The sequence below is a fragment of the Lotus japonicus genome, chromosome 5, assembly GCF_012489685.1.
Source record: "Lotus japonicus ecotype B-129 chromosome 5, LjGifu_v1.2".
Lineage (NCBI taxonomy): Eukaryota > Viridiplantae > Streptophyta > Magnoliopsida > Fabales > Fabaceae > Lotus > Lotus japonicus.
In genome coordinates, this window is record NC_080045.1 from 51354371 (window position 1) to 51377746 (window position 23376).

Below are 23376 nucleotides of genomic sequence, written 5' to 3' on the forward strand. Positions count from 1 at the left end.
TTAATCTTCATGATTCATAATATAATATAAATCATCACACTAACATACAAATACTAAAAGTAAAGCTGAGAGAGGAAAGAAAAAAAGTGATTCTCATATTTTCTGAATTGAATATTACAACTAACTGATAAGGTTTTTCTTATAAAAAGCTTAATTGAACTACTTAATTCTATAACTAACCTCCTAACAAATCATTAACTTCTTAAATCTTAACTGAATTATAACAACCTCTAACTAACTCTAACAACTTTGTATCATCAATTAAAACTAACATAGGCTTAGTCTAAAACCCCCCTCGCGTGCGGTGAAGACCAAATGTTTCCCAAAGTGCGAATCCTATGAATTGAACTATCGATCTAGGGTTCAAACTCAAACAATGAATTTTTTACAAGTTTAATTATTTTGTTTTGGTAAATAGTTTTTTATTTAAAAGAAAAAACCTCAAGTCACCATGTTCCTAGCTAAAACCCATCAAACCAGTCCCTTCTTACTTCCAGCTCCTGAAGGATAACGATTCTACTTGCTACCTGGCCTGCAACTGCTACTACCTGCTTCAATGTCAATCTCTTCCTAAACTCGAATCCAACCATGGATTCCATTCTCTCTTCTTCCCCACTCCACTCTCACTCACACTCCCCATTTCAACGCCTCCATTTCCCTCCTTCCCCTCCTCCTTCTCTTCTTCCCAATCGAAGATCCCTCCCCAGAAAACCGCGAAACCCTATCTCCCTCACTTCCTTCACCTTCATCTCTCCACCAATCACCTTCTCCGCGAAATCCACACCCACACCCTCACCAAACGACGACGTTTCACTCTCCGCCGTAACAGAATGCTTGGCCAAGCACCTCGTTCAGGCGCTGTTCTGCTTCGCTGTTAGTTTTTCCGCGCTCGGGACGTTCCGTGCTGCTCCTGCCCTTGCCGTCGCGGTGCCGTGGGGTGTTCTGTGGAGGAAAAGCAGTGAGAAAGAGAAGGTGAAGAGTCATGAGTATTCTGATTGTACTGAGAGGCTGTTGGAGACGGTTTCGGTTTTGTTGAGGAGGATAGAGGAGGTTAGGGAAGGGAATGGGGGGATAAACGAGGTGGAGGTGGCGATGGAGGCGGTGAAATTGAAGAGGGAGGAAATGCAGAAGGAGATTATGGGTGGGAGGCTTTACCCCGAGCTGAGGAAGATGAGGAGGGAGAAGGGGCAGTTGATGAAGCGGGATTCGGAGATTATTGACGAGATATTGGTGGCGAAGAAGGAGTATGGTAAGTTGAAGGCGAAGGGGGAGGAGAAGGAGAGGGTGGAGAAGCTGGAGCAGAGAGTAGGGGAGCTGGAGGTGGAGTTTAATGGGACATGGGAGAGAATTGGTGAGATTGAGGACATGATGTCGAGGAAGGAGACCGTGGCGTTGAGTTTTGGGGTGATGGAACTCTCTTACATTGAGAGGGAATGTGAGCAGCTCGTGGAGAGGTTTAAACGAGAAATGGGACAGAAGGAAATCATGAAAAGGTTACATGCATGGATAAATTGAATGCATTCTTGTATTGTCTCATGTGTGTGTGTGTGTGTGTGTGTTGATTAATTATGGTTCCGATTTTATCTGGTAGTTTTTTCTGTGTAGAGAGATCAGATTAGGATTCCACTTTGGCATGGTTTTTGTGTGGCTTGAGTTCAGGATGCATGTTAGAATTTTTAGGCTGTAACTTCTCTCCCATTTAAAGATCTTGGGATGTTCGCAATTTCTTCTTACTAATGTTTATTTACCTGGCTGAAGGGCTTAATTGAAGATTGGAGTTGCTTTTAAATTTTGACTGGGATGGGATAAGTTATGTTTGAATTGGCAAATCTTATAATTAAGGTCATAAACTCATATAGTACTGTTATGTTGATCTTGGATGCTGACAGCTTTGTTGGTTGCTCAATGTCCTGTCATGCAAGTTAGTTTCATTGTAGTATCTTTGAAACTGCATATGTTTATGCAAATATTTGTCATGTGGTTGCAGTTTGCCCAAAGGCTCAGTTACCAGGCTCTCAAAATCTGTCATTCAAAAAAACCTGGAAGCCGTGCAAAGAAAACATTTAGAACAAGATGTTCTTCCCAGCGTTTTGGACGTTGAAGATATTGGCTCATTCTTTTATCAAGACTCTATTGATTTTGCTCAACGTTTAAAAAGAAGTCTTAAAGACTCAAGGGAGCAGCAGAAAAAGAATATGGAGGCCCAGATAAAAAAAAGTATGAAGAAGTCTGGGAGGGAAAAGCGTGGTATTATTTACTCACCAGAAGAAGAGGTGCATAAGGATTTACTGGTTTTGTACTTTTTCTTTGAATAATTCTTTGAAATTAAAGAAACACAAAAGTGTCATGGATACTGCTAACTCTCTAGAATTGGGATTAAACAGGTCAAATTGAAATGCAATTCATTCACTTCTTTATCCAGTAATAATAATCTGTCCTGTTAATTAAATATTGTATATCTTGTAGACTTGTACATTATATTTGATTTTGTCTGGGTGTTTTTCTTTCTCCAAACATCAATACAGTACCATAGAGCAGAAGTTTTTTCCCTTGTGTGTGAGAGAGCTGAAAGGTGTTGATGCTCGATATGATTGAAGTTGGATTGAACTTGTCATTGTTTTTGTCATCATGCATTATGGTGTTCCTTTCGCTACTTACTAGTCCATTGCAGGAAAGGATTCTTTTGGACCGAGATAGAGTAGTGTCAAGGACTTGGTACAACGAAGAGAAAAATAGATGGGAGATGGATCCAGTGGCTGTTCCTTATGCTGTCTCGAAAAAGCTAATAAATCATGCACGGATTAGGCATGATTGGGGTGCCGTGTATATTGCATTGAAGGGGGAGGACAAAGAATTTTATGTAGACATAAAGGTTATAACTATATATATGTATATTCTATTTCTTGTTGAGAAATCTTTTTTCTATTTCTTGCATGATGATCATTTGCATGCTTTATTTTTTCAGGAATTTGAAATGCTTTTTGAAGATATTGGGGGTTTCAATGGGCTGTATATGAAAATGCTAGCCTGTGATATCCCGACAACTGTTCAACTAATGTGGATTCCTTTCTCAGAATTGGATCTCCGCCAGCAGTTTCTCGTGACATTAAGGGTGTCCCGTTGGTTTTTGAGTGGCTTGTGGAATTCCGGAGTTGTCACCTATGGGAGAAATTGGATCTTTAAGAAAATTAAGGACACAACTGATGACATAATGACAGTGATAGTGTTTCCTATTGTGGAGTTTTTAATCCCTTACCCGGTATCATTGAGCTCAGAACATGCCATTTGCTAATTCAGGTGATTGGTTTTGAATAATGAATTTTAGAAATCTTTCTTGTTATGATACAGGTGAGGATACAATTGGGGATGGCTTGGCCAGAGGAAATATTTGAGACAGTAGAATCCACATGGTACTTGAAATGGCAATCAGATGCAGAAGCAAACTTCAAATCTAGACAAACAGACGATGATGGTCAATGGTTTATTTGGTTTATAATCAGAACTGCTATATATGGGTTTGTTTTGTATCATGTATTCAAATTTATGAGGAGAAAAGTTCCACGTCTTCTTGGTTATGGTCCTATGCGAAAAGATCCAAATTGGCGGAAATTGCGGCGAGTGGTATAAGTTTAATCTTGCATCTTGTCTAGATTCATTTTCTGCCTAATTTTCTAATGGTTACCATCCAAGGTTTGGAGAATGCTTACAATCCTATTCCATATCTGTGTGCTTGCAGAATCCAAATTCCTTTTGGAGGCTATTTTTTCAGTTTAGCTCCCTTGACTAATAAAAAATTGTGTTTATTTGAATTTGCTTGGGTTCAGGTTTTAAACGGAGCCTTCTAATTTGCAATAAAAGGTCCTTCTAATTTGTTTGGTGGTGATAATCGTGGGATTCTTGATATGTTTAAATTTTGGAATGCTCAATGAGTCTTGTGTTACTGTTATCCTACTGGTTCATTCAGCTTGATTTCACTCTGAACCTCTCCATCATCAGGCCCCCTACCATCCACTGTTGCTACTGCTTCAGCCTCCTTAACTTAACATAAGGCCCTTCAACCATCATGGTTTCATACCTAGTAGACCAGTGTTTTCCTCCCATTTTGCATTCCCTAATTCTCTTCAATAATATTTTTTCTTTTATTTATACAAAGGGTCATGGTACAGTTTGTAGGTTTGTTGCGGACCGGAGACAGGCCAGTGCAGATTTCATTGATGTTATCACTATGAACAGTAGTGGCAGTCTGGCAGAGCCATGTGGGGGGCCAGTGGAGGTATGTGTGTTATCCGAGTGAACTCTCCTCCCTTTGAATCCTTCCTTCGCCTTGACATTTTCACCTATATTCTTAATCTGAATCTTCCTCTCTTTAATTCCGTCACCCATTTTTACCTCCTCAACCTTCATCAATCTCCTCTCCTGACTTTTTATCTTAGCCTCTTAGGTCCACTTCTGACCTCTATCATCATTGCTGTCTCATACTAAACTTTTGGGCCAATCACTATTTATCATTACCAAGTAGCATACATGTCACTTTCCACTTCCACTGACCAGTATATTCATTCATGTGGATTGGCTTAATGCCAGATTTATTACTTCACATATTTTATGAACTTCTAATTTCCGCAAGTCAAAGCAAAGTTTTAGTGCTATTTTATGTAAATTTGAAATATTTGGGGACATAATCACTTTCTAACCATTTTTGTGTGGCTTCTGCACATTTTCTAAGGGGTGGGTTCCTTGTCAAATCAGCAAAGAAGAAATTTATAAAGCTCTTGTAAATTGATATCTTTATGCTTCCCCCCCCCCCCTATGTTGCTTTTATTCTTTAGCTTAATGTTGGTGAATGTCTTTTTATCTTGTCTATTTTATTTCTGTTAGAGATATAATATCACTCGAGTCTCCAACTAATAGTATAAGCTTTTAGGAGAATTTTTTATTGGCATCGTATGAGAGCCTCTATGACCACGTGGCCAAGAATTCAATCCATACTGCCCCATTTCTGTTAAATTAAAATTTTCACAAGTAAAGTGGGCCTGTTCATTTGTCTTTGCTTCAGCCCAAAGTTCGCTTGTGTGAGGGGGCATGTTGGAGGTATAAAATTATTGCTAATGGCATAAGTTTTTAACAAAGTTGGGCCTTGAAAGTTTATTTTCTAGTGAATTCTTTTATCCACATGGTTGCTTTATCATCAAATATTAGTTTTAATTTTTCTTGTTTCAACACTATCATATCCTATTTTCCTGTTTATGATTTTTTTCTTGAGATGGGGTGCTAAAAGTTTAGTTTGTATTTGTTGCTTTTATTTATCTGTTTCTTTTTCTTCTTTAAGATGGAATGATATACATGGTTTTTTGCCTAATGTTGTCTGGATGACCTATATATAGGATCTCACGAGACCATCATGCAACTTTTAACCAGGCTTTATTGCTTTTTTCCTCCAATATCTTGCAGAAGTATTACATTAAACTGAAAGTGAGAAGAATCAAGGATAAGAGAAAGCATGGCGTTGATCCCATAAAGACAGCTTTTGAGCAGATGAAGGTTAAAACTTGGCAACTAATTATTTTTTGTCTTCATATTATGTATTATTCTTATCTAGGAGAAAATTGTAAGGCTTTAAGCTGTTTGGCAGAGGGTGAAGAAACCACCGATACCATTGAAGAGCTTTGCTAGCATTGAATCTATGAAAGAGGAAATTAATGAAGTTGTGGCATTTTTGCAAAATCCAAGGGCCTTTCAAGAAATGGGTGCTCGTGCACCTCGGGTATGATATAGCATGTAGTTTTTTTAACATTACAAGGCATTGTTTTATTTTTTCCTTTCTTTTAGTACATTGTTGCAACATTGTGACAAACATTTTCTTTATCAACTTTTAGATTGTTCTTGTTCCTTGTAATTTAGCGCACAAAGAATTTTTAACCTTTGCAGAACAAAAGTGTAATAATCTTCTTGTACTAATACCTTCTTTGTCTTCCTATATCTCTCCCCGCCACCTAAAAATTAGGGTTTAGAGTTTAGGGTGTTAAACCATTAGAAAACAAAAATATAGTGTTATCTTCTTGTACTAACACCTGCTTCTTTATCTTCCTATTTCTCTCCTCGCCACCTAAAAATTAGGGTTTAGGGTTAGGGTTTATCTTCATCTTTCTCTCCTCGCCACCTAAAAATTGGGGTTTAGGGTTAGGCTTTATGATTAGGGTTTAGGGTGTTAAACCATTACAAAACAGAAGCGAGGTATTATCTTCTTGTACTAACACCTTCTTTATCTTCCTATTTCTCTCCCCGCCATCTAAAAATTAGGGTTTATGGTGTTCTACCATTACAAAATAAAAGTATAGTATTATCTTCTTGTACTAACACCTCCTCCTTTATCTTCCTATTTCTCTCTCCACCACCTTATAAACAGTCTCCCCGTGATGACCCTTCTCCAACGTGTTCTCTCCCCTCCCTCCGTAACCTCTCCCACTATTTCTTTGATGTGTCTGTCCCCTTTCTTACTTCAGTCTCTTCCCGCCTTCCATTTTTTTCTCATATTTTCTTTATCAACTTTTAGATTGTTTTTGTTCCTTGTAATTTGGCGCACAAAGAAACTTTGAATTTACTCCCATACCTACCACTTTCGAACCCCTTATTTTCCACTCCTAGTCTGCCGCCCCGCCAAAAAGCCACCACCAAACCTCCATTGAAGCTCCTCCAATCACACCCAACACCACCCCAATCTCTATCAACAACGAACTGCTACCACATCTTCCTCCACAACTCTCTCTCCTTCTCCATGGCTATCTCCCCCACAACAAACCTCCACCCACCTCTTTCCAACCGCGTATCACCAGTCGACCACCACAATTTTCTCACCCATATTCACCAACTCACAACTCGTCCACCAACCCCAACAGAAAACCGGGAGCAAACTCCTCTCTCCATTTTTTTTCTTCACCTACCCCTTCACCATCTTCAAGCTCTGCTGTGGTCAAATTGTGTGCATAAGCTCCGTTGCATTTATATGATTAGGATTTCAAGTTCAACTATTACAAAATTGCCACCGTGGAAATGGAAAAATTTAAATACAGATTTTGAAAACATCTTTTGTCTGTTTCCAAATTTTAGTTTTAAAAACTAAAGAGACATTGTTTTTAGAACAACTTTTTTAAAATAGGATTGCAAACAGGTTTTTGTTATTGTTTATAAAAACAGAAATCATACACACCCTTAGACAGTTATTCCCCAATGAATTAGTTTTTAGCTATGAGACCATTCTCAATTCTTATAATCTAGTAGCGAAATAAACTTTTACTTGAATGTCTTTCCAAAATTTTGCTGACCCTTTCATCATATGCCAACTGTTGAATGCGTTATTTGAAATGTCTATGGCAACTACTAATCTGCGAACTATTTTCATGTTACAGGGTGTTCTTATTGTAGGTGAGAGGGGTACAGGTAAGACGTCTCTAGCATTGGCTATAGCTGCAGAGGCTAGGGTGCCCGTTGTAGAAATTAAGGCCCAACAATTGGAGGCTGGGCTATGGGTTGGACAAAGTGCATCCAATGTTCGTGAATTGTTTCAAACAGCAAGAGATTTGGTTATCCTCTTTTAACCACCCTTATTTTTATTATAACTGTCTTTACCTTTCATTGTTTAGATTTCTATAATTATTTGAGTCAAATAAGTCGTTACTCCGAAGTAAATATATGCTTCTTAAAATATTGTTCTAAACTTATATTGACATGAACTTCGTGTGGTGTCAAGTTTCAGTGTTTCATTTGGCTTTTCTTAGATTTTGGGTTAGATCTAACTCTACTGTAAAAGCTAGCTTAGGGGCAAGGATTGGTCTGCTCTTTATCCGAACCATTTTTGGCCATATTTTGAGATCTTAACACACCCGTATCATGCCCAGGGCTGGGCATCTGGATTGTGAATTTTGCGGGAATGAACATTTGCTGGTGTCCCAGTTATGGGTGTCCCAATAATGGATCTATGATAGACTCTAGTACCATTTTAGATTTTGAGTTAGACATAACTTTAGCCCAAAAGCTAGCTCAGGGGTGAAGATTGTTTTAACCTTTATAAGGAATTAAGGACTATTTTTACTCATATCTCTATTAAATGTGGGAACTTAACAACGTTTGCTATTACAAAGCATTTATCTGAAGATTTCAATCAATTTATTTTATTTTTTACATATTCTGATAGTTTTATTACTTAAATTATGTTTTAACTTTTATGTAGTAGTTCTGGAACTGGACTGGACTGACTGATCCATTTATCAATTGGCTCCACTTTTTCTGTTGCCTCCCCAAATTTGTATTGTATCAAAACCTAGTCAATGTGCCAGATTGTATTGGAAATAACAATAAATATTAGATTTTTTAATTGTCTCTCAAACTGTGTTGTTTATTATCAAAATATGAATTTGCAAGGTTAAAATAATTAATATGGTAAAAATATATATAATTTTGCTAATTGCAATTACACTAGTATATGATAATGTTTTGCTACTTTTCATATAACGTATTTTTATGGTTGGACCAGTGGTCAAACTGTTTACTCTGTGAACCAGTTCTCCCTGGTTTGATGTTGTACTGATTTTTAAAACTGGGTTTCTATTTACGTGTGCTGTATTAGGCTGGCTATTTGAGTTTGTTAATCTTTGAGTCCTATATTATATCTTCTCTATTTCTGATGTGTTTGTAGCTACTTGTAGGCTCCTGTGATAATATTCGTGGAGGATTTTGACCTGTTTGCTGGCAGACGCGGCACATATGTCCATACCAAAAATCAAGATCATGAAACTTTCATTAATCAACTGCTTGTGGAACTTGATGGGTAATGTATTGTATTGGGTTCTTTTGATCAGCTGATAATGAAGGTATGCTCTTATGTAATTACTAAGCACTGGTTGCTATACTATGTAGATTTGAGAGACAGGATGGGGTTGTTTTGATGGCTACTACAAGAAATCTTAAGCAAATTGATGAGGCCTTGCAGAGGCCAGGTCGCATGGATAGAATATTTCATCTTCAAAGACCGACACAGGCAGAGAGGGAGAAAATATTATACTTGGCCGCAAAGGAAACCATGGATGACCAGCTTATTGATTATGTAGACTGGAAAAAGGTTTATCTTAAATTCTCTTATTTTAGTAGAAAACCACTTTATTTTTTATTTTTTATCAGAGAATAAGAAATGTTCAACCAAGGGTGTGATAAGACATCCTGCGTCTGCAACGCAAACAAAAAAGAATAACAAAAAATCAATGCTGCAAGACCAACCTTTTCTCTATGCATACTGAAAATTGTGATTCTACTGAAACAGCCATGAACAGAGCACCAAAGAGAGGCAATAAATAAAACCAGATGCTACAACAGTGTAAGGGCAAAGGGACACCATTAGAAGTATGAACAATTTACTCCAACTATCTACACCAAAGAATTTATCCTCCTGGTTTTTACCATGGCAGAATTGATCCAAAGTAGTGGGAGTTGGGAGACGCTCAGTGCCTAGCAAGAACTCCTAAAGGTTTTCAATAAATAAGTAGCTTCCCTAGAGCATAAAAATAAGTGGTCTGCTGCTTTTAACTAGAACTACACATAATAAATATTGGGACTGTGTGTCATCCGCATTATTCCTATATAATAATGATGTCCAAGCAAGAGATTTGGCCTTAGAAGGGGGCTTTCGACTTCTGGATCGGTTTCTCAAGGAAGAACTTCTGAATAGTTTCCAATTAAAAGGACTTAAATAAAACACCAGAGAAATCTAAAGATCTTATAATGGGTTATTTAAACCTAGTAGTTTAAAATTTTATTTTATTTTAACATAAAAGTGAGCTCTTGCTTGTGATATGGGCTCTGATGCCAAGTTTTTACTTGGGGCTTGGTGTTCCTCTACAAACTTTTTTGTTCGCTTGTTCTGCAAAAGAAGACTTTATTAAGAGGGTAAAAAATAAAAAGGGTAGAGGATGAACTTTACGGTTAAAACAAATAGGAGACAGGCAGGAAGAGGGGTGAGATGGATGGGACTTTGGGGATAGGTTATAGAATGAGAATACTGCACTTGATCCATAAACCACGACTAAAGATTTGAAAGCAAAGGAACAAAGATGAGAATGGAGGATAAGAAGAATGCTGCATTAGAATTTGAGAGAGATTTAACTTAACTTCAAATGCTAGGTTAAAGCATGAGGGTTGTCGGAGCCTTATAAGAGCTACTTTGCCCATATCTTTAATCTGTGTGGGATTTCAAGTTTTCAACTTGATGAAACAGAAGAATTTCATTGGGTCTTAACTGATAACTAGTATTTTTTTAGCTTAACTCATAAACAGTCCTAATGTCGTTAAATGCTGTTTACGTCTTTCTTTGTACTTGGTTATGACTATCCTTTGTACTCTGTTCCTCCCTTTGGACTCAAAATTTATTAATTTTCAGGTGGCCGAGAAGACATCTCTTTTACGGCCTATTGAGTTAAAACTTGTTCCTCTGGCTTTGGAAGGAAGTGCCTTCCGCAGCAAAGTTCTTGACACAGATGAATTGATGAGCTACTGTGGTTTCTTTGCGGTAAGAATTTGTAGAATATGGTACTTTATTTTCATTATAACTGATAATAGAAGGTTAACTTTAATAGAGTATAGTATACACTTTTAGTATCAAGTTGTTAAGTGTTAGAATAACACTATTTAATGTACTATATATACTGTGCAGTGCACACAGTTGTAACTGTTCAATCATTATCAATAACAGAATCAGTTTTTCTGTCTGTCTGTCTGTCTCTCTGTTTCTAAGAAACTTTTTGCCGTCGGGTTCATCAGTATGGGTGATTTAATAGGAAATTCTCTCCCTTCCCTGAAACCCTCACCTCCATAAAGAAAGTGGGATATGATTCTAGGTCCTTGTGCTGCCAATTGCTTAGGACTTTATCAGTCAAGCCAGCTTACACCTTATTTAACTAGTATGGAGGTTGCTCATACTTAGAATTTGTGCTTGGTGACCTGCCTTCTACTTAAAAAAATGATTTCCCCTGAAATGCCTTCTCCAGGTAAAAGAAATTGTTCTTTAGCTTGTTCATAGCAATGAGATAAGGGCTCACATGTTCATTTGATTTGTTATTGTTTTTTTTTTTTTTTTTTTTATCAAGAATTATAATGAAGAGGCTGATTGAAGAACACTATTGCATTTATTAGAGAAACTCAGAATTGTAAAAAGTGTTTATCATTGATGATTGAAAAGCTAATGATACAAGAGACTGATTACAACTTATATAGAACTCTATAGCTTGTTGACTGACTCAGTTGACAGCTAAGCATAACCGCATAGCCTAACTGAATTGCCAGCTCATTATAACAACCCTAGTGCTGACTGTTAGTACAGTCAGCAACTACTAAAGTGTAACTCTGTACACATTCATACAATGTACTCTAATAGCATTACTTTTCTTTCTACTTTTTGTTATCTTTGAGATTATAGATCTGTTCCTTTTAAAACTATGTTTTATATATTTTTTTATATTGACTTTTCTATAGGAAATGAAATGTATTTATTATCTTTGCTTAGACTTTCAGTTCTTGGATCCCGCCATGGTTGCGGAAAACCAAAATTATGAAGAAGTTAAGCGAAGTGTGGGTAAATCATCTTGGACTGACATTATCAAAAGAAGATCTCCAAAATGTTGTCGATTTGATGGAACCATATGGCCAGATAAGCAATGGGATAGAGCTTTTGAGCCCTCCACTTGATGTAAGGAACTATCATCTCTAGAGTGGTTATTATGTGGTCAACTCACAGCTTTGCCTTGCACAATATCTTCTTATCTGTAATCACTTCGATTTTTAAATTTGGACATAGTTGCCTTCTGAGTTTTCTCTGTTTTAGAAGTTAAAACATAATTTACTTCTGTTGCTACAAAAAATAACAATATGAAATTTATTTGTTGTGCAGTGGACAAGGGAAACCAAGTTTCCACATGCTGTTTGGGCAGCTGGGCGTGGTCTTATTGCTCTTCTATTACCAAATTTTGATGTTGTTGATAATCTTTGGCTTGAACCTCTATCCTGGCAGGTCAGTCATACTCATTCATTGCCTGCTTTTTATAACCTCACAATAAAGCTCTGCTTCCTAGCACAAACTTATGTGCAGTAGCTTTCCGTGACTTCATATATCTCTTGTAAGTGTCTATGTTAGGCCCATATCCCATGTTTATCCTAGAAAGAAACAGAAAGGGACCTAGATGATGAATAATGGATAAACCGAGGAGTTACGTAAGGTACAAGGAGGGAAGGATGAGCCAAATGACGAGTATGCTGAGTAGGAAGAGAAAGGAGGGAATTATGGAATGGGTTTGGTGTTAGTGTGACAAAAGGGGATCCATGTAGTGGGGAGAGAAGCAAGGAAAATATGGTATTATGTAGTTTTAGTGGGATTTTGGCCATTTCTGAAGATAAAAGTTTATTCGGGGACTTTCTTGGTAATAGAGTTCATGAGAGAGTCAGAGAACAGAGAGAAGGAACGAACCTATGAATGCAAAACTGAATTGAAACTGAATAGTTTATAAATATATATCGCAGTGCAGTTAGCTGAGCTAGCAAAACTGACTAGGGAGCTAACACTAACAGAATCTAACAATCTCTAACTAATCCTAACTGCTGTAACTGTTAGAAACATTTCTGTTTATATGCATATGCATTGAACCAAATAAACAGTTACCAATGTTCAAAAAGTGGTTACTGGATCAACCATATGTGGACTTCTGGTCATTTGTTACTTTAGAGAATAAATAGCATCAAATGTCATATATAACTATTTATATTTGCGTATACTGAATGCAGATTTCTATAACATGTATACTGAACCTAATTGATTTCCTTTCTTTTTATGCTTCCATTCCTTTTGTGTTTACTTAGCATTGCATATGAGTTTCTTTTAATTGCAGTATAGTAGTATCTTTGACTCCTGCCTCGTATGTTTGCTTTCACCTATCTAGCCTGATTGTTGTTGCTAGAATTGGCCATTCCCTTTCCATGTCTTAAATGTTGGGTGTGGATTTTTGAATCAACTCTTCGTGAATCCTATTGCTAGCTTTTTTATTCCAAACTTGCTTAGTCATCATGGTTGTTACAGTTCTGTTAGTCTAGGCTAATAGAGGAAATTATAAGGGCCTTATTCTATTTTATTACAAAAAAAGACTGACTTATCACATTCACTCGAGTAATGATAGACTCTTATCAATTTTTTATACAGGGAATTGGATGTACAAAAATCACGAAAGCAAGAAATGAAGGTTCCATTAATGGGAATTCAGAATCGAGATCATATCTTGAAAAAAAGCTTGTGTTTTGTTTTGGTTCTTATGTTGCATCCCAAATGTTACTTCCTTTTGGGGAAGAAAACTTGCTCTCTTCATCTGAGATACAGCAAGCACAAGAGGTTGGCTATGTGTTTTACTTGACGCAGCTAAAGTATTTTCTCGTTTTTCATGTCATAATTTCTTTGAAAATGATAATATTCCTTATAAAAAATTCGTGACGAAGAAAACTCTTATCTGTGTTTTATTTACTACAGATAGCTACACGAATGGTCGTTCAATATGGATGGGGACCTGATGACAGTCCTGCAATTTATTATCGTACTAGAGCGGTATATACCTTTATTATATGTATTCCAACTGTTATTGGGTGACTTGATGGGTTTTTGTATGCATATAGACTGGCATTTAAAAGTTAGGTCAAATTATTTGATAAGGTGTTGAAGCTTACTTTTGTCCAGAAATGTTGCGCTTACTAAGGATCAAAGCTAAGAACTCACAAAACACCCCACATATAATCAGACACAAGGAATATATGAACGTAGTTTGACAACTTTTGCCTACAGACATGGAAATGCATCAACTAAGTGTTTACTAATTACTATCTCTAATAAGATTACGAGTTTTACAGAAATTTGAAAATCCACCCCATGTAGCTTATCATCCTACAAACCCGAGTACCCCACTTGAGTAATCTCACAAGAGATTACTCACACTTGCTCACTTCTCTTGGACTTGGGATGCCGAACTCTTTAACAAGACCCCTCTTTATGATGATGGTCAATGACTTTCTACAAGTTACAACGATGGTTGAAGAATGAGCTAGCACCAGCGTCGTTGTTTTACCATTGGAAAAGACAAGGTTCAAAGCAGAAAGCTCGAGCACCATATCATAATAGAGAAGAAATTTTATTTCTCTGATATTGATTGAAAAGTGTAATCACTTATGTAAAGGTAGAATTGGCTTTGATAAGGAAACCAATCTAAGGTAAAAAAGGTAATCAATACAAAATAACTGCCCTATTTCCTTTGATCTGATCATACATCTGTTTTGATTATAATATGATACTGATTCGGATTTTATTACAATCACATCAAAGTAAATATTAGGAAAGTATCACAGCAGTTTCATTGACAAAAATCAGTTTATATGAAGAGTTATTGGATATTAGAAGTGCTTCATACTGTACTGAGTGTTAACTATCCCCTCATACACTAATATAGAATCATTGAGCTGTGAACTACTCGCTCTTCTGATTTGGTCAATTCTTATTTTCTCAGACTACTGGTGCAGGCCATGCTTCTATAATCTGCTTTTGTTTTCTTCTTCTTCTGAAGATTGAAAAGTACTGCTTTCTATTTTTCTGAATCTGATTAACGAAACTATTACTTGCGAGAAAGCATGACCAATGACCTACTTGAAAATATGTGGTAACTGCATAAGAAAGTCAATTTGTTTATTGTCTTGGGTTTTGTAATGTTTGTATAAAGTAGACCTTTTCTCATGTTTTTTCCGGCGGCACAGGTTACAGCATTAAGCATGGGGGATGACCATGAATATGTGATGGCAGCTAAAGTTGAAAAGGTAGCCATATTTTTAGCAAACATTTAACTTCTTGTGCTACAAACATCTAATATTATCTTTGATATTCCTAGATGTTCGATTTGGCATATGTCAGAGCAAGAGAAATGCTGCAGAAAAATCGCCGGGTACTAGAAAAGATAGTTGACGAATTATTGGAGTTTGAAATTTTGACTGGAAAGGTAAAAATGCTTATTAGTGTTTGAGACTGTTTAGTATTGGGTAAAAATGATTATTATTTGGTAAAAATGTTTATTTTATTTGAACATTTTTAATTAACTACATAAGATCCTTAATACTCCCTCCTTTTCATTTTAGCTGTCTACTTAGACAAAAAATTATTTGTATATATCTGTCCAATTAGAATTTCAAGGGAGCATTAATTGATGCTTTTCTAAATAATGCCCTTATAAGAAGAATAAATGAGGGGTGAAATAGGAAGGTAAATAATATTTTCATGAAAGTTAACAATATTAATTGCATTTCTATTTGTGTTTCTTTTCTTTCTTGACAGTTAAAATAAATATAAGGAGTATTTGCTTCATAAACTCAGTCAGCTCTGTTTGTAAAGTTATTCTCTACAATCTAAATTTCAGAACATCTCTTGATTGTAAAAGTTCATTTTGTATTAACCACGTTCTTGTACTTGAAACACTAAAGCAGTAGTAGTATATCTTATCAAAAGTTCCGGAGTGTCAGTGCAGGTAGCTAGCTCATTTGGTGTTGTCTAATTAAGGACACATACCTCCTACTGTCTCTGCCCCTATTTTCCTTTTGCCATCTGTTGTCTTATATTGAGCACAAAAAGTAAATTCTCTGTTCTTCATAACACAATCCGTCACCCTCACAGGATCTAGAGAGAATTACTGAAGATAATGGTGGAATCAAGGAGAAAGAGCCGTTTTTTCTTGGTGAAGTTCAAGCTAGTGAGGTATATGATTATCATCTCTAAATACGGAGTTAGTAGAATTTATTCCTGACAAGAAAAGATAAAATCTTGAAATACATTTTTGAGAATTATATTCTGAATACTCTGGATCTGCCAATTATTTTTGCAATCTTAATGGAGTGCATATTTTTACTGGCAGTTGCCTTTGGCCAATCGGTTATTCTTAAGACCTATGATAGTGTTTTTATGGATTAAATTGAGTGTCAAACTGTCTCTGCAAATTTACATTCATGTATACAAGTAACAATTTTATTTTTCAGCTGCGTCATGTATGTTGTTTGTAATGAGTGGTATTACATGTATAATTTATGTCAAGTATCTGTCTATGGACCAATCTCACCGTTTCCATCACTGTTTTCCAGCCAACATCCAGCGGCTTCCTTGAAAGAGGAAATGCATCAGGGACAGGAAGTGCTCTATTAACATCCTAAGGTTAATGAAATGCTATTGGTCTGGTACAGTTTGAGGTGATACTCCTTTTCTTTTATCTTTTATTTTCCCTTTGGGGTGCGGAGCAGACTCTTCATTTGTAATTTCACAAGCATGTATAGTTTACCTCAGTTCGTTGGGATAGGAAGAGATAACAGTTTTCCTTTTCGGCCTTCTTTTCTCGATGTCAGTTAGATCCCAATAGCTTTTCATGACAACTGTATCATAAATTTTGTATTTATTGTAATAGGAATTTTCATCCTGCGCTTCAGCTTTAGTCATTAGTTTCGTAGTTAGAATAACACAAACATATCTGCAGAAGTATATGGTTGTGATTGCATTTTCTTCAGTTTTGCTTGGAATATCTACCAGGACACATCAGTCTGAAATCAAAATAAACATAACAAAGTTATTTAAGTTTCCATTTTTCTAAATTATAATTTTACACAATTCCAAACGGTTGGTGACTGCGGCTTGATTATTAGGGAATTGTACTCATGTTACACTGCCATGATAACTTGGGAATGAACTGGTAAACGTGGAGGCATAACTACTGGAAAGAACTATGAAGAGTAAATACTGGTAAATGAAGAGGAAAAGATCAAGACATCAGTCAATTATATGAGAGAACATTGTTGATAATGGAAAATGGCCAGAAAAAAAGTCTGCAAATTATGAATGTCTTTGCTGAGATTTGGGAAACAGTTTTTTAAACGACAGTATTGGGTCTCAATGTACAACCTTCATGCACGTTTTCTCCTTTTCTTAATCATTTGAAGAAAAAAAGAAAAAAATAATCTAAATACATGTATTTGGCACCTGCAAAAATTTCGGACGAGGTAGGCAAAGCAAAGATCCGAATTTAGAGGCCAAGGGAAATCAAAATATTAGTCTGAACCCTGATGCTACAAGAGACTCACTACTGGAGAGGTATTAATGATTGTTGGCTTTTCCATACTACTATTTTGTCCCCCATTGCAAACACTTTTCCTTCTCGGTTTTGCCTCTCCAAGCATTGTGATGATGTCTCTCATGGATGGTCTTTCCTTGGGAAGCTTTGCAGTGCATAGAAGTGCAATCCGGAGTACAAGAAGCATCTCTTCTTGGACATGTTTGCACTGACCTGCTATGGAGAGGTCTAGTACCTCTATCAAGGCTTTGTTCTTTCTCTTCTTTTGAATCCATTCGACTATGTCTACAGATTCTTCAAATGCAGGGTCTAAAGGCCTTTTGCCAGTTAAAAGCTCCAAAAGTACCACCCCATAGCTGTATATGTCAATCTTCTCATCAACCTTCAACGTATATCCATATTCTGAAAAAACGACAAGCATGTTGTTACTCATATGGCTCAGTTTTACTTGTTTGAGCTAGGAAAAGCTTAAAAAAAAACACTGACCTGGGGCAATATATCCATAAGATCCAGCCACCATGGTAACTGTCTCATTCTTTTGCATCATCATCCTGGCCAACCCGAAATCAGCTATCCTTGCCTCCAAATTCGCGTCGAGAAGTATGTTGTTAGACTTGATATCCCTGTGAATAACTGGAGGGTGACAATCATGGTGGAGGTAGTTCAGCCCTTGTGCAACTCCAAGAGCTATATTGTACCTTGAGACCCAATCCACAAGCAACCTTGCAGATTGTTCACCATGCAGTGCAGTTCCAAGGTTCCCATTAGGCATGTACTCGCAAACCATCATCACCTCCCTTTCATTGTGCACATACCCCAACATCCTCACAATATTCCTATGCCTAAGTCTCCCAAGGAGTTCGACTTCTCTTAGTACATCATTGCCATCTTCTATGTCTGTTTGTTGTGACCTCCATAGTTTTTTCACTGCTACAATTACATGAGGTCTATGGATTTCAGCTTTGTAAACAATACCAGTGCCCCCCATGCCTATGACATTTGATTCCTTTATGCAAGCTAGGATGTCACTGCTAGTGAAACCGATCCTTTGGAATGCTACTAACCTCCAAGGCCAATCCACACTGCTCTGCTTGAACCAGTCATGGATGAAATTGTTGTACAGATCCCATCTCTTGTATACCCATTTACCACCAAAATATGCTGCACTAAGAGATAGAATAACTGAAATGCCAGCTACAAAACCAATGACGATGTGTCTTGTGTGCGAGCTCTTTCGCCGGCTTGTCACAGTCAAACTCTGGGAGCACGGAGGGAGAAAGCCTCCACAGAGACCCGCATTGCCGGTAAGGTCATTAGGATTTATTGTCATCATGATCCCATTTGAGGGCACTGGCCCCTCAAGTTTGTTATAGGAAAGGTTCAGCATTTCCAGAGCTGGGGAAAAGCTTTCAGGTATGTTACCAGTGAGTGAATTGTTGGATAGATCAAGAACAGATAAGGTGGGCATTTTGGTGATTGATTTTGGGATTTCACCTGTTAAACTGTTGTTTCTGAGGTTAAGGTTGACTAACTTTTGACAAGAGGCAATGCTTTCTGGGATTGTGCCAGTGATGTTTGTGCTTGAAAGATCAAGCACAGAGAGAGATGGACAGTCCTGGAACTCATCTGGGATAGTTCCTCCAAAGTTGTTGTGAGAGGCAATGAAGGTTTGAAGGGTTGGAACAGAAAGAATTTCTGAAGGTAGAGAAGACTCAAGGTGGTTCCAAGATACATCAATGAAAGAAAGTGATGTGGATGAGGTAATGTCTATAGGAATTTGCCCTGATAAGTTGTTCTTTGCAACCTCCAGCCTCTGAAGGCCAGGGAGGCTTCCAAAGCCAACTGGAATACTTCCAGAAAAAAGATTGTTCTGAATCCGAACACGAACCAAGGACGAACAGTTTGAAAGTCCACTAGGGATGGAACCAGAGAAGGAGTTGTTGAAGAGGATTAGTTTAGTGAGATTTCCTGTAGCACACAAACCTGGAGGGATCTCACCAGATAATGAGTTAGAGGACACATCTAACCACTGCAAAGGAGAATTTTTTCCAAGACTTAGTGGCAAAGGACCTTGTAAAGAATTTTTCCACAGCTCAAGCACCTGCAAATTTCTCAATTCACCAAGCTTCTCTGGTACATTACCAGTTAATTTGTTGCTCATCAAATTCAACAGCTGCAGGTTTTCCAAATTAGCAAGTTCTTCTGGAATCTCTCCGCCGATTTGATTGTCAGAGAGGTCCAGAGATACAAGTGACACAATGTTGCCAAGTTGAGGTGGAATTTTTCCTGTGAAGCTGTTTTGGTATAAGTACATTGTAGTGAGATTTCTCAGCTTACCTAACTCATGTGGAATTTGACCACTGAGACTTCCAACAGCCAAGTCAAGATATTGAAGATTGGTCAAGTTGCCAAACTCTGAAGGGATCTCACCTTCAAACTCATTGTATCCCAGAATCAATGTCTCCAGAGAACTGAGTTCACCAAGATACCCTGGAATCCTCCCAGTGAAGTTATTCCCTGAAAGGCCTAGAAATTTTAGTTTCTGCAAATTCTTAAAACTTCTTGGGATTGGACTTTCAATGTAGCCACCGCGAAAATCAAGGCTCTCAAGGAAACTTGCATTTCCAATATCCTCAGGAAGAAAACCTGAAAAATCATTGCTTGAAGCATTGATTGATCTCAACCCTGAAGCTCTTCCGAGGCCCGTCGGAAAGCTGCCCTTGAAGTAGTTCTGGCTCACATCAAAGCTCTTCAGAGAGGTGAAGTTGGACAGTGATTTGGGAAGTGCTGAATCAAAGTTGTTGCAGCTTATGTTGAAAAAAGATAGACTTGAAAGGGATTGGATGTGATCTGAAACATGACCACTGAGGTTCATGTTGTAGAGGTCAAGAGTCTCTACAAAACCTCTAGAGTTGCAACCAACTCCAGTCCAGTTACAATGGTGCTGCCAACTTTGCTGTGTCACATTGGTTGGTAGATGCCAATCCTTCAGATAGTTCATTGGATCAATGAAACTTGATTTGATTGAGAGAAGAGTTGAGAATTCATCATCTGCTGCAGCTTGACCCCCCTCAGCAAAAACAAGAGAGAGGCCAATGTAAAAGTAGAAGAACATCAAGTGGGTTTGCATTTTGGTGATTGTTCTTCTGTGTTTGTTCCTCTTAATATTGTTGCATATTTTGGAGCAAGGAACAAGGAAAGAAGAGGATGAGAGGGGAAGTTATAGGAAGCTCTTCTGAACGATGAAAGATAAAGTTGTTTATAGTTTTGCTAATTAGTGATAGATAATTGGATGGTTAGTTTATTGGATATACGTGGGTACTTGGGATGTGGACCAGCTAATCATGTGAAGCTGATGACTGTCAATCTTTGGAGTCATTTGAAATGTCCTAGACATCATAACATGCACAGAATGTGTTCCAGAAATGCCTATGATTAGGTCAACCCAAGTGAAGTGAGTAATTTAACTGGTGGTAACGCTTGTTGCTTTTCCATTTTATTTAATCAAAGTTTTTGAAAGTTTTGCAGTACAACTCTGTTTCTTCTGTTATATTAAAGGGAGAAAAACCAGTTAAAAACTTAGAATATTCTTTAGTGTGCATTCCTATATTTAATTGGTCAATTGTTATAACGGGGTCCTCAAAATATTTAATACAACTACATTCAAAATGACTCAAATTCGAGATCTTTATTTAAGTTAGAACAACCTCGTATCAGTTGATCTACGCGCTTGATAACATACAATAACACTTCTAGTTTTAAGCAAATGTTGTATGCTAGATTTAGCTATGTAGAAGTGGTTAGCGCAAAGTACAAAGGGCATAATTCAATTGAGAAATGATTTATTCTATTAGTTAGCCATCAGCCATTAATCACTCAGCAATTGAACTAGTTACCTGTCTAAAGCAAGATAATGTAAACAAATATTTACTTATTTACACTAATATTAATACTGAATATGATATGTTAAATCCACCATGGAACTTTCTCTTCTCAGAGTGTGTATATAAAAGATAGAGCAAGATGGGTATATTATTAGGGAATGTGTTTTGTGACAATCATTGTCTTTGCCTACCAAACTACATACCCTGTCATAAAGCATTCGGTGGCTACCACATGGGCTCATCTGGCTCTATATATGCAATTATACATTAAATAAATTTTATCAAGGTATATCATGAAAGGAGAAATATTATATATATACTTTGTTTTTCCAATCAAAGGTTAATAATTAGACCCATAAAAAATGAAATGGGAGGGGCTGGAAGCCATGTGAAATGCAAGTTCCTGAAAGGAGGAGGAATGGTACTTGATTCCTCATTATTGGAATGATTTCTCAAAAAGAAAAGGGAACTGCAGCTTAATGCTTACAACTATGTCATATGGTATTATTTTCTGTCCACTTTGGAATCACAAAAGGGTGAAAGCTTAGGTTCCTCACATGGCTCTATGCCAAGGACTTAGGCCCACAACCGCCATGCATCATTTCCTCTGAACAGAATATGAATTTATGGTAGGCGAACTAGAGATTTTGGCTTCTGTTCTAGTCGGTACAACGCATTTCTTGACTATGGCTAAAATAGTAATATTACTTTGCTACATTTAGGAATAAAATGATATGAAAAAAATATAAAAGGGGTTAAAACTCAAAAAATATTCCTTACGTATTTATCGGTCTTATTTTTCATGCTAAGTGTTAGTGGGTTAAAAATGAGAGAAAATATTAAATTAGTTTATTCATAACTATATCTTAATAATATTGAATGAGACAAAACAATAAATTAGTTTATTCATAACTATTATTTTAGCCTGGAAAAATATTTTTAAAGTAATTAAATAATTATTTTAAATCTAATTTACGTTATTGATTTAAAATGAAATGTACAAAATAATTGTTTTTTATGGTCTAATGATATAACATCTATCTTCCTCCATTAGTGATATAATAGACTTGCATCTATACTTCAATACTTTGGCAATGAACACCTGACAAACATTGTTGCAAAAGTTGACATTCATTAAAAAGGGCTTTGACCCAAGTCATTTTTGGTCACTCATGCATATATGGCAAAAATATTTTCATTCTTGCTATTCAGTTTGAATGTTAATGGAGAGAAAAAAAAATTATAGAGTGTTAGGGTATGTTTGGTTAGGAAGAAAGGAAGAGGAAAGAAAACTAGAAGGAAAGAATGGAAAAGGAAAGAAAGAGAAAGGAAAGTGAGAGAGTATTTTAAGTTGTTTGGTATGACAAAAGGCGGAAGGAAAAGTAGGAGGAAAGAATAGTGTGTATTTGTGAAATGACATAACAACCCAAAATAATATATCAATATCCTACAAATTCATAAATCTATATATATATATATGTAAAGCACACTTGTGTTTTTTAAAGCATTAAATGAGTATATGTACAAGAGACTTCATCATTGTATTAAATACAAAGATTGAATTAAAATAATAATCTACATTAGTTTTTTTTATAAGCATGATAATCCACATTAGTAAGTTGGCATATGAGAGAGTAAGGATTAAGAAACTGACAGAGATGAAAAGTCTCCAATAATGGTTAAATAAATAAATAGATGAATATGTATAATCAACATGCAATGAATAATGTACTCCTAGAATGTATTTGTGTTTTCTGATGTATTTTCATTTTTCTTTTAATGAAAGGTCAATGAAATAGACTCCCAAAAAATTATACTACATGCATCTTGATGGAGATGTAACCAACTAAAAAAATTTAAGTATCAGTTATTAGAAAATAATGAGATTATAATCTGAAATCGTGTGACATACCACAACTCTAAAAACTTAATAAAATTGCAATGTTTAAAGCCATTAACTAATTAAAAAACAAAATGATAAGACAATAGTGAAGGAAATAGTGACTCTTCTTCTATTTAATACTAGTACTTTTTACCCGTGCGATGCACGGGGATATTCATTTTTAGTTGTTGTGTGTTGTTGTGTGTGTGTTTTTTTTTTAATGTCTTTTTTTTAAAAATATTTTGCTGATTAAAAGATATAAATTTATTTTAGACTATTTTCTTGAAAGTAATTTATCTTAGACTATGAATTCTTAAATTTTGTTTTTTCTTTTTACCAAATGTTTGTTCTTGTTTTTTCGGTTGTTATTTTGTTTTTATCTTTTGTATTTGTTGTTTTAAATGCTAGATTAATATTATTTTTATATTTATTGAATAGTTTATCC

The 23376-nt window shown here is 36.4% G+C and overlaps 2 protein-coding genes across 3 annotated transcripts; one reads left to right on the forward strand and one right to left on the reverse strand.

The window, feature by feature from the left end:
- Nucleotides 1-451: 451 nt before the first annotated feature.
- On the forward strand, nt 452-16514 carry LOC130720110 (probable inactive ATP-dependent zinc metalloprotease FTSHI 5, chloroplastic). Of its 2 annotated transcripts, XM_057570725.1 has the most exons (19): nt 453-1493; nt 1988-2273; nt 2672-2872; nt 2966-3259; nt 3349-3621; nt 5452-5541; nt 5633-5764; nt 7407-7580; nt 8703-8824; nt 8914-9115; nt 10427-10555; nt 11549-11731; nt 11933-12052; nt 13232-13417; nt 13553-13627; nt 14821-14880; nt 14952-15059; nt 15728-15808; nt 16189-16514. In XM_057570725.1, exons 1-19 carry the CDS (start codon nt 589-591, stop codon nt 16255-16257), a joined length of 3690 nt encoding a protein of 1229 aa, XP_057426708.1. In that variant the 5' UTR covers nt 453-588; the 3' UTR covers nt 16258-16514. The 2 variants fall into 2 exon arrangements, 1 of the variants encoding a protein (XP_057426708.1); XR_009012940.1 differs by lacking the exons at nt 15728-15808; nt 16189-16514 and adding an exon at nt 14577-14726 and having other exon boundaries at nt 452-1493; nt 14952-15021.
- Nucleotides 16515-16919: 405 nt separating this feature from the next.
- Nucleotides 16920-20629, reverse strand: LOC130720111 (leucine-rich repeat receptor-like protein kinase PXL1). Its single transcript, XM_057570726.1, has 2 exons — nt 17652-20629; nt 16920-17567 (listed from the first exon to the last, which is right to left on the reverse strand). Exons 1-2 carry the CDS (start codon nt 20293-20295, stop codon nt 17161-17163), a joined length of 3051 nt encoding a protein of 1016 aa, XP_057426709.1. The 5' UTR covers nt 20296-20629; the 3' UTR covers nt 16920-17160.
- Between the last annotated feature and the right edge of the window lie 2747 nt (nt 20630-23376).

Excerpts from the sequence above, each read along its gene's own strand:
- LOC130720110 (XM_057570725.1), top strand. The coding sequence starts at position 589 with ATGGATTCCATTCTCTCTTCTTCCCCACTCCACTCTCACTCACACTCC. Across the intron at positions 9,116-10,426 it reads ATTATGTAGACTGGAAAAAG|GTGGCCGAGAAGACATCTCT; the intron begins GTTTATCTTAAA and ends ATTAATTTTCAG. Across the intron at positions 11,732-11,932 it reads TTTTGAGCCCTCCACTTGAT|TGGACAAGGGAAACCAAGTT; the intron begins GTAAGGAACTAT and ends TTTGTTGTGCAG.
- LOC130720111 (XM_057570726.1), bottom strand. The coding sequence starts at position 20,295 with ATGCAAACCCACTTGATGTTCTTCTACTTTTACATTGGCCTCTCTCTT. Across the intron at positions 17,568-17,651 it reads TTATGGATATATTGCCCCAG|AATATGGATATACGTTGAAG; the intron begins GTCAGTGTTTTT and ends TCGTTTTTTCAG.